The sequence below is a fragment of the Rattus norvegicus genome, chromosome 13 (genome assembly GCF_036323735.1).
Source record: "Rattus norvegicus strain BN/NHsdMcwi chromosome 13, GRCr8, whole genome shotgun sequence".
Lineage (NCBI taxonomy): Eukaryota > Metazoa > Chordata > Mammalia > Rodentia > Muridae > Rattus > Rattus norvegicus.
In genome coordinates, this window is record NC_086031.1 from 67,435,722 (window position 1) to 67,450,246 (window position 14,525).

Sequence of the window (14,525 nt, forward strand, 5' to 3'; positions counted from 1 at the left end):
TGTGCCACAGAAAACGGCAGGGAAAGCAACCGAGAACTGTTAGCTGAGAACTGACGAGTGCACTAGAGACCCTGGGAAAACACAGAACCCAAGAGAACACAGCCAGCCTCCAAGGAGCGGGTGGCAGGAAAGGGCTGCCGACTCCGGAGTCTGACAATGGAAGCCCGTCATAAAGAATATCAGAACCAGCAGACAGGAGGGGCTTCTGGGAGCCCATTCTCCCTGCGGGATCAGAGCTTATGCTTACAAGCAGTTCGTAGTACCTAAGAGACACACAGCAAGTCCACACTTACTCGTTCAAGTAGCTCTTCAAGGAAGAACAAGGGGATAAGTGCACAAGGGACCACAACTAAGTGTCCTTGTGTCTGAGAAATGGTGGGCAGGAGATGAGGCCAGGGAAAGAGTGGAGAAGGATGAAGAGAGAAAGGCTGGGCAGTAAAAGCAACACTGTCTTAAAATGAAGAGAGCAACACACACAGGTAGTGTGAGTTTCCCAGGGAACCTCTTAGAGGATGGAAATGACAGCACTTTCCATAAGTTGTGTTTGCCAGAATCAAACAGCCCCCTTTGGGGCTGAAGAGATGGCTCACAAGTTAAAAGCACTCATTGCTCTTGCAGAGGACCTGAGTTCAGCTCCCGCCATCCATATGATGACTTGTAATGGTTTTTAAGTCCAGTTCTAGGAGTTCAGACATACTCTTCTGGCTTCCTCTGATACTGCATTGATATGCAAACAAGCAGGGGAAAACTCTCACACAAAATAAATGTTCTTTTAAATGTTACCAAAAAAAAAAAAAAAAAAAAAAAAAAAAGCCCCTCTGTCGAGTAAGGGTCTGTTTGTCCAAACTTGCTCTCCTTGCTCTGTTTCTGAAGCCAGTGCAGCTCGGTGTCACAGATGGCCCCTAGCTACTGCACAGACCAAGCCGGGATTCTATTCTACATGTGAGAAGATGCTGAGAAGAGGACCTGAGGCTTGATTCGTACTGTCACAAGGGGAAAAGACGCAATGCATGAATGTAAACAGATATTGCCCTTTTATCCGGGCTGCAGTAAGTAAGCGGGCGTGTGTATTTTCATCTTTGGAACAGGTGGTTTGATATGCAAATAAAGTAATAAGTGTCAGAGCCGTATCCTAGCAGTAGCTACTTTCCAAACGTTACCATGGCACCAATTCAACAGTGTTCTTAGAGGCAGCCACACCTCAGCAAGGACTAACTTGGGCCAGGAAAACTACTAATCGAGACGGCAAAGGAGTCCTGCCATGGCAGGGGAGGTGAGTCTGGATGGCACAGGTGCCCTCTGAACTACAGGAAGCCAGGCACGGGGCTTGAAGGAGACAAAGGATGTGGCCCAGTACCTCTGACACCTGCTGTGATCCAAGCCTGGAGACAAAGCTGGTAATTATAACTGCTAACAGTTGTTTTTAGCTCTGAGCAGATTGCGCACGGATTGGGAAGGGCAAACTCCATTCTCCAACCACTCCAATGTGAACTGTGCCTTAGCAGCGCTCCCTCGATCCCAGCTAGCTGAAGCAGGAGCAGTCTGTCCTCCCTGTGTGCTCCTTTATGTTGAAAGGAGGAAGTGTGTCCTCCCACAGCCACAGGCCAGGGCCACTCACCACTGGACTCCCCACATCTCTCCTGCTTACTACCAACAAATCTGCTCTTCAGAGGGCAACATTTATGTATCAAACACAGGCAAGGCACATGGAGTGGGGAGCAGTAGTTACACAAGTAGCCAGGGACACAAATCAGAACCCACTTGACTTGTGAGTCAAGGCTGCTGAGGTAGCCCTGAGCCACCTGGATAGGGAAGAACAAAGAGACAATAAAAAGTATTGATGTGAGACTAATCTGTAACAAATTCATACAATAAACCCTGAGTTCTATAAAACCTTAAAGGGAATGGTGCTCTTTCCTTCAGAGCAGGCTCTGAAAGGACAACCCAGAAAGACTCTAGAAAAAGAGAAGACTCCAGTAGAGAACCTCAGATAGCTGTCACAGAGAAGCCATTAAGAAAAACGAGGTGCCCTCTCATTTATCCAAAGTCATTGGTCATAGAGATCACCTTTCCGTCAGTAATATGCTGTGTCTGCCCAAGGCTGAGACACAGGCAGGAGGGAGTAGAAGAACGGTGTTTGGGAAGGTAATCAGGAGCTGCCTTTACTGTAAAAGACTAAGGGTAGAGGGTTGGGGATTTAGATCAGTGGTAGAGCAACCACAAGGCCCTGGGTTCGGTCCCCAGCTCCGAAAAAAGAAAAGAAAAAAAAAAAAAAAAGACTAAGGGTATCTTGCTTTCCTAATGGCAGTCATGGGTCACCATATTCTTAGTTCCAAACACCATCTCCAAAACTAATAACAAGGGTAGAAAAGGCCCTCGTGATACTTTCCTATCATTTATGGAACAAAACACTGATACATAAAGAAGAAAACTTCATCTGTATCTGTTTATCTTCCGATTGCTGGCGGCATCAGTATCCCTCCGGTCTGTTCTAAGTGTATGTGCAGAGCATGCCTGTGTGTACCTGTTCATACTGTGAGCATGTGGTGGGGTGTATGTGCATCTGTGTGTACAAGAATGTGGAGGCCTGAGGCTGACCTCTACACTCATTCTCCATTGCTCCTCACCTTTATTTTCTGAGATAGGCTCTCTCGCTAAACCCGAAGTCTATAGTCTGGCAGGCCATCTTGTGCCAAGATTCTCTCATCTCCCTTGATGGAGGATGACAAATAGGCTGCCATGCTTTTATGTGGGTTCTGGAGAGCCAAACTCAGTCCTTCCTTTGCACAGCAAGCCCTTCACACATACGCACGCACGCACGTGCACACTCGAGTGCAGTCATCTCCCTGGCCCCTGCGTCTTTCTGACGTGTTTGTTATACATACCACAAAACCATCTTGTAAGCCTTTCTTTTTTTTCACTCATATTGTGGCACAGCATTTTTCTCCGGTAAACTGAGACTGTAATTGGGAGTAGTGAGCTAAGTGTCACTCAGCAGTGAGCCACATGAAAGGCACAATACTTAAGGATACAAAATCAGGCTTAGGCTTCACAAGCTTCTGATGAGTTCACAGCAGACTGATGAGTTTGGCAGAGGAAGTCAGGGCGAACTGACAAGCAAGATCAGCAGGAAATAGTCCTAGGTTCCAAGACATCTGTCCTTTGCCCAGGGCTAGAACCAGCGTCCTGAAGCAAAGCCATCCCAAGAACAGGAAGCCTTGAAGGAATTCAGTTACATCCTGAAAATGCAGTCCCAACGAGGAAGCTGAGGCAAACACTCAATCCTGTGGGTTAAAGTAACTTCAGAGACGAAGGACTCTACAACGTAGGCCAGCTGTGGCACACATCTTTAATCCCCACACTCAGGAGGCAGAGGCAGGGAGACCTCGATAAGTTCAAAGCCAGCCCGGTGTATATGGCAGGTGCCAGGCCAGCAGGAACAACATAGTGAGACCTAATTAAAACAAACAAATACTACTGTCTAAAGTCCAGGAGCCAGAGCTGCCGCAGGGCCATTAGCCACTGAAAATGGCAGCGTAAACAAAGCCATACCCCATACCAGATCCACACTGAAGCTCTTAAACATTTGTCACTCAGGACGCGATTCCCAAAGGAAATCCACAGGTTCTGTCTGATGAGATAAAGCAGTGTCTGAGCTTATTTGAACTTCACAGTCAGACTGCTGGAGAAATAGCTCAGTGGGTAAAGTGCTTGCCTGAATCCCTAAGACTTATGTGTAGAGCCATGAAAGTGAACCTGGGTCTCGGTGGAAGGCAAGGACAGTCATATCCCTGGGAAATGTGGCTAGCCAACCCAGCAGAAATTGTAGAAACCACAAGCTTTAAGTACTGGGAGAGAGCCTGCCTTAAAAAAATCAGATCAATAAAGAAGGGGGAGGGGCCACACACCTTTAATCCCAGCACTTGTTGGGCAGAGACAGGTGGAGCTCTAAGCTCGAGGCTGGGTCTGGTCTACAGATGGAGTTCCAAGACAGCTAGGGCTACACAGAGAAACCCTGTCTCAGAGAACCACACAAGCAAGCAAGAAAAAAACAGAGAAAGAAAAATATGTGAAGTCAATCTTTGACCTCCACAGGAGTATGCACAGCTGAACACATGTACACACATAACACACAGAAGGAAAATGACTGCAGTAAGCTGGGAAGACAGAGCTTCAAAATGTTTTCATATGAGAGAGAACAATAAAGCTCAGTTGTGAGGTCACTGAAGCAAACACGTTTTTTGATTTTTAAAGTCTAAGTGAAAATACATTTTGAAGAAATGATCAGTTTACCTGATTTGTATTTTCTGCCTTACCTACTTTGCTGTCTGGGCACGGTTATACATAAACAGCAAAGCCATAAATACTAAGCTGCACCTGGGGTGCACATCTGTAATCTCCACTACTCAGGAACTCAGGGGGCTGAGGCAGGAGGATTACAAATTCAAGGTTAGCCTTGACCACATCAATTCAAGGCCAACAGGGACCACTTAATGATACTCTATAGCAATTTTTTTTTAAAGAAAGTGGGTCCTGGAAAGATGATGGATGCCCACAGTCACAGTGCCTGGGCAGCCAGGAGCTGAAGCAGTTCAAAGGCCATCAGGAATTCAAGGTCACTCCTGGTACAATCAGCTTCAAGGCCAACCTAAAGCTATAGGACGTTTTGTTGTCTATCTGCAACCCCTCCAATAACTAGAATCTGAAAAAGGGTTGGAGATCATTCATGATAGCGCTTCCCCAGTAACATTACTGATCAATCAATAAATATTGTAAAAAGCATGAGAACTATTTAATCATGCTTAACAAAAAAGGCTTTTCTTGGTATAATAAGAAAAATTAATCACAAAGTAAAGACTCACCACTACCACATAAACTGTAGAATTTAGTGCAATTAAATAACAACATTGGGGGAATGCTCAAAATATATTAAATGCTTGCAATAAAATGGCCTTTTATAACCCTGTATAATAAAACAGAAAATAAATTTAAAAATAAAGCACAAACATAATCAAATGCCTCTATAAACTAGATAAAATATTTTTAAAGATTTATTTATTTTATATGTACAAGTGTTTTTTCTACACACACACACACACACACACACACACACACACACACACACACACACATATATATATATATGCACCACATGTATGCTTGGTGCCCAAAGAGGTCAGAAGATGTCACACCCGCCCGGAGCTGGAGTTCCAGTCGTGAGGCACCACATGGGTACTAGGAACCAATCCTGTGCCCTCTGTAAGAGAGGTAAGTACTCTTAACCACTGAGCCATCTCTGCAATCTTTCTTTTTAAGCAATGACAGACATTAAGATTCTTGATGCATAAAAAGCTCCTGCAAATCGATAAGGAAAACATTAGGTTTAAAAGAAGGTAAGGGATTAAGACTAGTTCATAGAAAAATGAATGCTGTAGGCCAATAAGCAGGCGGAGTATGTCCAGGAGCACGAGAGAACGGGTGTGCTTTACAGCAGCCAAACCACAGCGGTGCACACTTCTCAGGTGGGCAAATCGGGATGATGACCACTGGGACTCAGTAAGATTAATCAGTCTTTCTAGGAAAAAAGTTTCCTAGCCTGATACTATGACTTAATCTATATTAAAGGAAAGGAATAAGACATAGAAATTATTTACTTATAAAAATATTCGGCTGGAGAGATGGCTCAGCGGTTAAGAGTACCCGACTACTCTTCCAGAGGTCCTGAGTTCAATTCCCAGCAACCACATGGTGGCTCACAACCATCTGTAAAGAGATATGATGCCCTCTTCTGGTGTGTCTGAAGACAGCTACAGTGTACTTATATATAATAAATGAATAAATCTTAAAAAAAAGAATGCTTTAAAAAAATATATTCACCAAAATACTGTTAGTATTTAAGAGTCAAGAATATGGAATTGTATAGTTATATAGTAGAATTATAAATAACCATAAACATTTTTGAAGTAATTTTAATAACAGGAAAATCATAACATGCACTATATTCTTAATTGGTGGGCCTTAATATATTGTTTCTTTAGAATATAGAAAAGTAGCGGTTCCATGAGCAAAACTGACTCAACGAGCCAATTCTAAAAGGATAGCATCTTCAGCTTACTGCCATAGTTTCAGAAGCAGCTCATTTTGCCTTTTGAAGGCAAGCACACTTGAAATAAGGGTATAAAACACGACCTGTGATGCACAGAATATATATATATATATATATATATATATATATATATATATATATATAGAGAGAGAGAGAGAGAGAGAGAGAGAGAGCGAGGCTGAGAGAACAGGCCTATATCAGTAATTATAATATAAGTAGGTACAAACTGGTAAGCTTTTGCTCTTTTCTGTACATGCACTTGTTCTCTACAAAAAACACGTGGAACTTATACAATAGTTTAAAATGCCTTAACTACTATATTTTTTAAAAATGTATTTATTTTATGTATGTGAGTACACTGTCACTCTCTTCAGACAAACCAGAAGAGGGCATCGGATCTTATTACAGTTGGTTGTGAGCCACCATGTGGTTGCTGGGATTGAACTCAGGGCCTCTAGAAGAGAGTTAGTGCTTTTCATTGCTGAGCGATCTCTCCAGCCCCAACAACTATATCTTAATGCCCTAGGTAAAAAAATAATAATTTGACAAATATTTTTAATAGCCATTATCTGAGGATCTCAACAACCCAGGTACTACTGCTTTTCTATTTTTCTTTTTTTTTTTTCCCCCCGGGGCTGGGGACCGAACCCATGACCTTGCGCTTACCTAGGTAAGCACTCTACCACTGAGCCAAATCCCCAACCCCACTACTGCTTTTCTAGATTCTAAAGAAACAATGCTATTTCCATTTTAGTAATTTTTGAAACCCCTCTAACAAGGCCCACCAATTAAAAATAAACCCTCCAATGTGAGCATATTTGTGCCCACTAGTCAAACACTATACAAGCGGTACATCTAGAAGTCTCTGACCTTGAGCAACACTGACCCAAAGAGCCAGTTCTAAAAGGATAGCATCTTCAACTTACTGCCATAGTTTTCGGAAACAGCTCGTTTTGCCTTTTGAAGTCAAGCACACTTGGAACCCATGTCCCATATATCAGCTACTACCACATTCAGATAAGAATCAAAGGAAGGGGGTTGGGGATTTGGCTCAGTGGTAGAGCACTTGCCTAGCAAGCAAGCGCAAGGCCCTAGGTTCGGTCCCCAGCTCCGAAAAAAAGAAAAGAAAAAAAAAAAAGAATCAAAGGAAGAAATCACGAACAACAAGAAGCCTGGTTGTTTCTTTGGGCTTTCACACACAGGAACCACCAAGGTGACATGGGACTTGGACTGTGGCCCCTAAGAGCAAATGTTGGTTGAATGGTGTCTGGTTCACAGTAAAGCGTTTGGCATTTACTATGTGTGCATTACCCACTCCCAAGACAACCTTATGAGTAGGTCTTATGATTGCCTTTGCAGACACGGAAGCTGTGCGCCAAAGGCTAAAGGACTTATACCAACCACGGAGTTGGGAAGTGGAACATTTCAGCCTTCAATGCAGGCAGTTTGTTTCTAGAACTTACTTGTTAGCCCGTTTGCTCCACAGACATGGAGGACAGGTACAGCTGTATTCTGCATTTCTCTTTAGTCTCTCCCACCACCACCTACCAGAGCCTCAGTGAGGAAAATGGAATTGTGAACTCTATAATCTACTCACATGCCTCACTTTCAGGCTACAATGCACTTTGCTAGAGACCGTGCAATTGTGCTAGATTCCTTGAGGAAACAGAGCTTGGTAAAGGTACGCATTGTCTTCTGTGTCCCTGCTTTAGTTGTATGTGTAATTTCTCTTCCTTGTTCAGATCTGCAGCTAGAAGATAACACAACCAGCAATGGAGCCACTGTATGAGGAGTATCTAACCCACAGTGGAACAATAGTCAAACCTTACTACTGGCTAAGCGTCTCTCTAAATTGCACTAACTGTCCTTACCACATCCGGACAGGTGAGGAAGCGAGAGTTCCCTACACAGAATTTCATCAAACTTTTGGATTCCCATGGTCAACATACCCTCAAACAAAACACCTCACATTTTATGAACTGAGAAGTTCCTCCGGGAACCTGATACAAAAGGGCCTTGCTAGCAACTGCACTGGGAGTCACACCCACCCAGAATCAATGCTCTTTGAGAGGGATGGCTACCTGGACTCACTCATATTCCATGACAGCAACATCAGACATATCATTCTGTATTCCAACAACTCCCCTTGTGACGAGGCTAACCACTGCTGCATCAGCAAAATGTACAACTTCCTGATGAACTATCCAGAAGTCACCCTCAGCGTTTTCTTTTCTCAGCTCTATCATACTGAGAATCAATTTCCTACCTCAGCATGGAACCGTGAGGCTCTTCGGGGCCTGGCCAGCTTATGGCCCCAGGTCACTTTGAGTGCAATAAGTGGTGGCATTTGGCAGTCTATTCTTGAAACATTTGTTAGTGGCATCTCTGAAGGGCTGACTGCTGTGCGGCCCTTTACAGCTGGGAGGACCCTGACTGACAGGTATAACGCTTATGAAATCAACTGCATCACAGAAGTGAAGCCTTACTTCACTGATGCTCTTCACAGTTGGCAAAAAGAGAATCAGGACCAAAAAGTCTGGGCAGCCTCTGAAAACCAGCCCTTACACAATACCACTCCTGCCCAATGGCAACCCGACATGAGTCAGGACTGCAGGACTCCGGCGGTTTTCATGTTGGTGCCTTACAGAGACCTACCACCAATCCATGTGAATCCAAGTCCACAGAAACCCAGGACCGTGGTAAGGCACCTGAATACGCTTCAACTGTCAGCCTCCAAGGTCAAAGCCCTAAGGAAATCTCCCTCGGGCAGGCCAGTGAAGAAGGAGGAGGCTAGGAAGGGGTCTACACGTAGCCAAGAGGCAAATGAAACGAACAAAAGCAAATGGAAGAAACAGACTCTATTTATCAAGTCAAACATCTGCCATTTACTGGAGAGGGAACAAAAAAAAATTGGAATTCTCTCTTCCTGGTCTGTCTAAGATGGGGATAAATTGGTGTAAAAAAAGAAAAAAGAAAAAAAGAAAAACCTATTATAACAACTCCGATAATTGGTACTATTTTCAACATAATCCAAAATTGTCATAAACAGCTTCATCTCTTTCTGAAATTGATAGTCATAAAATAAATGGTTTTTAACTTTATTATTTGTATGTGTATGATTATTTTGCTTGCATGTGTGTCTGTGCATCACGTGCATCTGGCCCTGGGAGGCCAGAAGAGGACATCAGATCTCCTGAGACTGGAGTTACAGGTGATCGTAAGCTGCCATCTGAGTGCTGGGAATAGAACCCAGGTCCTCTGGAAGAGCAGCCAGTGCTCTTAACCAACAGCACATCTCTCCAGCCCCAAAATAAATGTTTTAAGACAAAAAAGGTGTTACTACTCTAGCCTACCCACATCATCCTTCCCAAAAAGCACTAAATTGGTTTCAGTATAAAAACACACCAAAATTAGAGAACAGCTGAGGTTCCTAACATTAAGTGCCGTCTCGTGAGCACGGCGGTAATTGGGCATTGATTGTTGACCATGGCTAAAAGACTTTTGGATAGGTTATTTTTTCTAAAATGATTCAAAATTGCTTTGTGTAGGTAAAAGCCCTTCTGCAAATTGACTACATATGGCTACAAAAATTGATTTTTTTTTTTGAAACCTAGCCAGCTTCTCCGTTTAATCTTTCTGACTCAGAACATTCTCTCCCAAGTAGATCGTGGAGGCAGGACGATGTGTGCGACTCTCAAAGGTGTCCTCCACCATACCAAACTCCACTCCACTCCACTCCAAACTCTTAATGGCTTCCAAGGTTCTTTATTTTCTATCCATCAAGACAGCAATTTCCTATAGGGCACCCTAAATCAGTCAAGGACTCAAGTCCATTCTCTCTCTCTCTCTCTCTCTCTCTCTCTCTCTCTCTCTCTCTCTCCCTCTCTCCCCCCCCCCCTTTTCTTCCTCCTTCTTAATCTTCGCTTTCTTCTGTGACTGTGACATACAGCACAATAGCCCCTCAAAATGTGGGCAGCCCAGCTGACTCTCCATCACCAGTCACCCGCCTGTCACTCCTCGCCAATGCCCCTATCCTCTCTGCCTGTTGAGTCACTGCCAATGGGATATCTTTAGTTGTGTCTGTTATCATTACCCTTCTTCTACTACAGTGCAAAATATATATGTATTTTCTCCATTTTTCTGACTACTTCTTTGCCAATATATATTTGTACATTCACTTAAATTCTTCAAAATAGGTAGGTCTGGAGAGATGGCTCAGTGGTTAAGAGTACTGACTGCTCTTCCAGAGGTCCTGAGTTCAATTCCCAGCAACCACATGGTGGCTCACAGCCATCTGTAAAGAGATCCGATGCCCTCTTCTGGTGTATCTGAAGACAGCTACAGTGTACTTATATATAATAAATGAATAAATCTTTTTAAAAAATTCTTCAAAATATACTTTTTAAAAGAAATTTTCTTTGATTAACCCTCTTAAATAAAATTACTTTAAAAAGCCACTTAAATAAAATTGCTTTGCCTATATATAATACACATGTGCTGCTTCATTTCTCCCTTGGAAATATGTAAATAGATGCTATAGAAAACAGTACATTCATATGCAAATTCCTATCTCATATTCATATAGTCAAAGCTGACTCTGTAAGCTCTCTATATAAAGCCATGCTACCTTAGTAAGGTAATATGCTAATATTAACATTAAATCCCACAGTATCCCATGAAGGCAGAGAAAGAGATAACGAAGAAAAAACTGCCTTGTGACTTAAATAAACATGAACAAAATCTTTAAAGAAAATTTGTCTTTAACCTACAGATTTGGATCAAAGTAATGGAATATAATTTTATCACAGGCATAGAGTAATTATTATTCTTAGAGATACATTGAAGTTTATTATTAAATTATGAAAGCCTATGTCCATAAATTGGAATACTATGTTTGGAAAAAAAGACGCCAGTATACAGAATTTGGCATTTCTGATTATGGAGAGGGCTAGTGGCTGACAGTCTAACTCCACAGTATGTGCCTAACACGACAAGGCCCTGGATTTGAGTCCCTAGCACTTCTGCCAAATTAAAAAGATAAAATCATTGCCACAAAACCAGTCTTCAAAGTGGTGAAGTAGACCACAGCACCCCTCAGGTTACAAAGTGTACAGAGTCTGAGTCTATGACTTTGTATGTCATCAGTATATAGCAAGAGAAGAAATGCTGAAACTATAGGAAACTACAATTTTATACTAATTACATAGGCCTGCAATGCAGAAAAGGAAGGTGGATGGCAGCTCACAAGTTCAAGCCAATACTATAAAGAAAATACATGGCCTTAGCTGCATGTGGGCCATGTAGTAAGTTGGTGAGTTTGTGTGTTTGTTTGTTTGTCTATTTGTTCCAGACAGGGTTTCTCTGTGTAGCCGTGGCCGTCCTAGAACTCAATCTGTAGCGACCAGGCTGTCCTCAAACTCAGAGATCCATCTGTCTCTGCCTCTGTCTCTCCATCTCTCTGCCTCCCAAGTGCTGGGTTTTAAGGTCCCACGGCATGGAGACCTTTTCGAAAACAGAAGAAAAGTAATTTAAAGTAATCTATTAATCTGTAAAAGCAAGAGTTAGAGCAAGAATAGTCTTGAACTCCTGATATCCCCACCTCTACCTCCCAAGCACCACTATACCAGTTTCTGGGGTACTCAATATTGAGCTCAGGGCCTTGTGTGTGCGAGGCAAGCACTCTCCCAACTCAGCTACATTCCTGACATAACTCATCTTTAAGGAACTTTTGAACTCTGCCTGCTTGAAGAAAATATACAGCAAAGCAATGTTTCCAAGGAGTGAGTTCTTATACACAATGATGTGTCTCAGTCACTCATTGCACAGAGGGCTCCTGGTCATGGATGGATGGTCCAGAGAATGAGGGGGTGGGGCAGGCAGGCAGACAAATTTAGATGCTCTGACTCTCTTCAACAAACTGGCAATGGTAATGTTTAAGAATAGCACTACCAGGACTGGAAAGATTGCTCAGTGGTTAAGAGCACTGAGTGCTCTCCCAGACGTCCTGAGTTCAAATCCCAGCAACCATATGGTGGCTCACAACCATCTATAATGAGATCTGATGCCCTCTTCTGGTGTGTCTGAAGACAGCTACAGCATACTCATATATAATAAATAAAGAAATCTTTAAAAAAAAAAAAAAAGAAGAAGAATAGCACTACCAGTCAGGCTTGGTGGCACAAGCCTTTGATCCCAACACTCAAGGCAGAGACAGGTGGATCTCTGTGAGTTCAAGGTCGGCCTGATCTACATGGAGAACTCCGGGGCAGCCAAGGCTACACAGAGAAACATTGTCTCAGGAAAAAAAAAATCACTGCCACCCCACAAAAGCAAATTCCAAAAATATAAAATAGAAGTGAACAAACTAAATCAGTCAGTGAGACAGGTCTGAGAAAAGACATGGGTATAACCCAGAAAACAAATGAAGGTGAGGAGAAGGGCACTACCTTCATCTGCCTCGGAGTCTGACTCTCACCTCTGTAGGCCCAATTATGTCATATGTGGTCAACACAAGAAGAATGGATTTAGGTCAGCAGTAGACAGAATTACAAAGCTCCTAAGACTGACATGTAAAGACAGCTAGTAAATTGATTTCTAGTCGGACATACAACTGGATATACATTCAATATTTAAATCATCCCACTTATACAGTAAGAGCTTATGCTCCTCAAGCATATTATCATCAGAAGCTTGCTGGGTTAGAATGACTCTATGAGTTAAATGTCTGTGCACTTGTAGGATACAGTCATCTGTCATGGGGATAAAATAATGAGGTGTGTGCAAGGCTTTCTGTCTCCGGAAGTTTCTGGGTAGATGAAGCCTATAAGAGACAACATAGTCTGTAACTGATTCCTGTTGTGTCTAGCATATTTTCTTTTTTTTTTTCTTTTTTTTTCTTTTTATTTATATAAGTACACTGTCGCTGTCTTCAGACACACCAGAAGAGGGCATCAGATCTCATTACAGATGGTTGCAAGCCACCTGTGGTTGCTGGGAACTGAACTCAGGACCTCTGGAAAAGCCAGTGCTCTTAGCCACTGAGCCATCTCTCCAGGCTGCATATTGATTTTCTATTGACATTTGCTGTTGATGATGTTTGAGACAAGTTCTCACTCTGTCCCCAGGTTGTCCTAGTAGTCACTGTGTAGCCCAGGGCGGCCTCCAGCACAAGGCAATCTTCCTCCACCAGCCTCCTGACTGTGGGGTTACACGTGTGAGACACCACATCTAGCTTTCTTGATATTCAAATAAATTACAGTCTAATCTTAATGCCCTGACAAGAAAGTAAATCTTATTTCTTTACATTCCTGCTACGTGACTTGACTCTGTGTGTGTGCTTGAGAGCATCAGCCTTTAACAACTGAGTCACCTTGCCAGACCTGTGCGTCTTTTTTGACTCACAGTACATATAGTTTAGCAAAAAGCTCAGAGAATATAATCCTTTTTATCTCATCTCCAAGGCTCTTAGGAAAGCCACATGGCAACTCAACTCACACTAATCAATACAATTACTAGCCAACATTTTCTGAGAGTTGGACATCAGGTATTTTAAACACTTACATATGGTCTTAGTTAAGGTTTTACTGCTGTGAAGAGACGCCATGACCAAGGCAAGTCTTATAAACATTTAATTGGGGATGGCTCACAGGTTCAATCCATTATCATCAGGGCAGAAGCATGGCAGCATCCAGGCAAACATGGTGCATGAAGAGCTGAGAGTTCTACATCTTCATCTGAAGGCTGCCCTGCCACAGAATACTGGCTTCCAGACAGCTAGGATGAGGGTCTTAAAGCCCACACCCATAGCATCACGCCTACTCCAAAAAGGCCACACCTACTCCAACAGGGTCACACCTTCTTCTAATAGTGCCACTCCCTGGACCGAGCATATACAAACCATCACATATATTAATTCATTCAATCCCTCCAATAATCCTATGACACAGATGTTATTATAATACCTGTTTTACAGATAAAAAGGTGGTACCACAGAGAGCTTGTAACGGTCTGAGCAGTAAGTCGGAACCTGATGACTGAGCTGATGGTCAAAGCCATGTCTGATTCCAGAGCCATGTTCTATGCCTCAGGCTTCTCTAATGGTATATGATGCCAGGGAAACCCAGTACCCATCAGTACCTCCTTGTGACTTCTCTGTAATTCTGCTCAAACTATACAGCCAAGAGCCATCTTCTAGACTCAGAAAGCCAAGTACCCTGCATGATCCAGGCTGGGGACTCTCAGGATGCTCTAGATGCCAGAGCTTTGGCTTTAACTCACCTTGCTTCCCCTCACAGGGCACCACATGTCAAAATTGCCAGGATTATTTGACTCTATGCTGTACCAAATAGGGAGTCAAAGGAAATGGAATGTGGACTCATTTTATTTAAAATTTGTTAAAATTAAGAGCACTTTTTTTTCC

General features: G+C 42.8%; 2 protein-coding genes across 7 annotated transcripts in view; one reads left to right on the top strand and one right to left on the bottom strand.

The window, feature by feature from the left end:
- The window catches only part of Ralgdsl1 (ral guanine nucleotide dissociation stimulator like 1), a 269,618-nt gene that overhangs the window by 251,320 nt on the left and 3,773 nt on the right, over nucleotides 1-14,525 (bottom strand). The gene's annotated exons all lie outside the window — the stretch shown is intronic.
- On the top strand, nucleotides 1,162-9,207 carry Apobec4 (apolipoprotein B mRNA editing enzyme catalytic polypeptide like 4). 2 transcript variants are annotated; one of them, XM_039090965.2, is made up of 3 exons: nucleotides 1,162-1,397; nucleotides 7,466-7,605; nucleotides 7,849-9,207. In XM_039090965.2, exon 3 carries the CDS (start codon nucleotides 7,879-7,881, stop codon nucleotides 9,043-9,045), a length of 1,167 nt encoding a protein of 388 aa, XP_038946893.1. In that variant the 5' UTR covers nucleotides 1,162-1,397; nucleotides 7,466-7,605; nucleotides 7,849-7,878; the 3' UTR covers nucleotides 9,046-9,207. The 2 variants fall into 2 exon arrangements, with proteins under 2 accessions (XP_038946893.1, NP_001017492.1); NM_001017492.1 differs by lacking the exon at nucleotides 7,466-7,605 and having other exon boundaries at nucleotides 1,234-1,397; nucleotides 7,849-9,071.

What these genes read in the sequence shown, in the direction of transcription:
- Apobec4 (XM_039090965.2), top strand. Translation starts at nt 7,879, where the DNA reads ATGGAGCCACTGTATGAGGAGTATCTAACCCACAGTGGAACAATAGTC.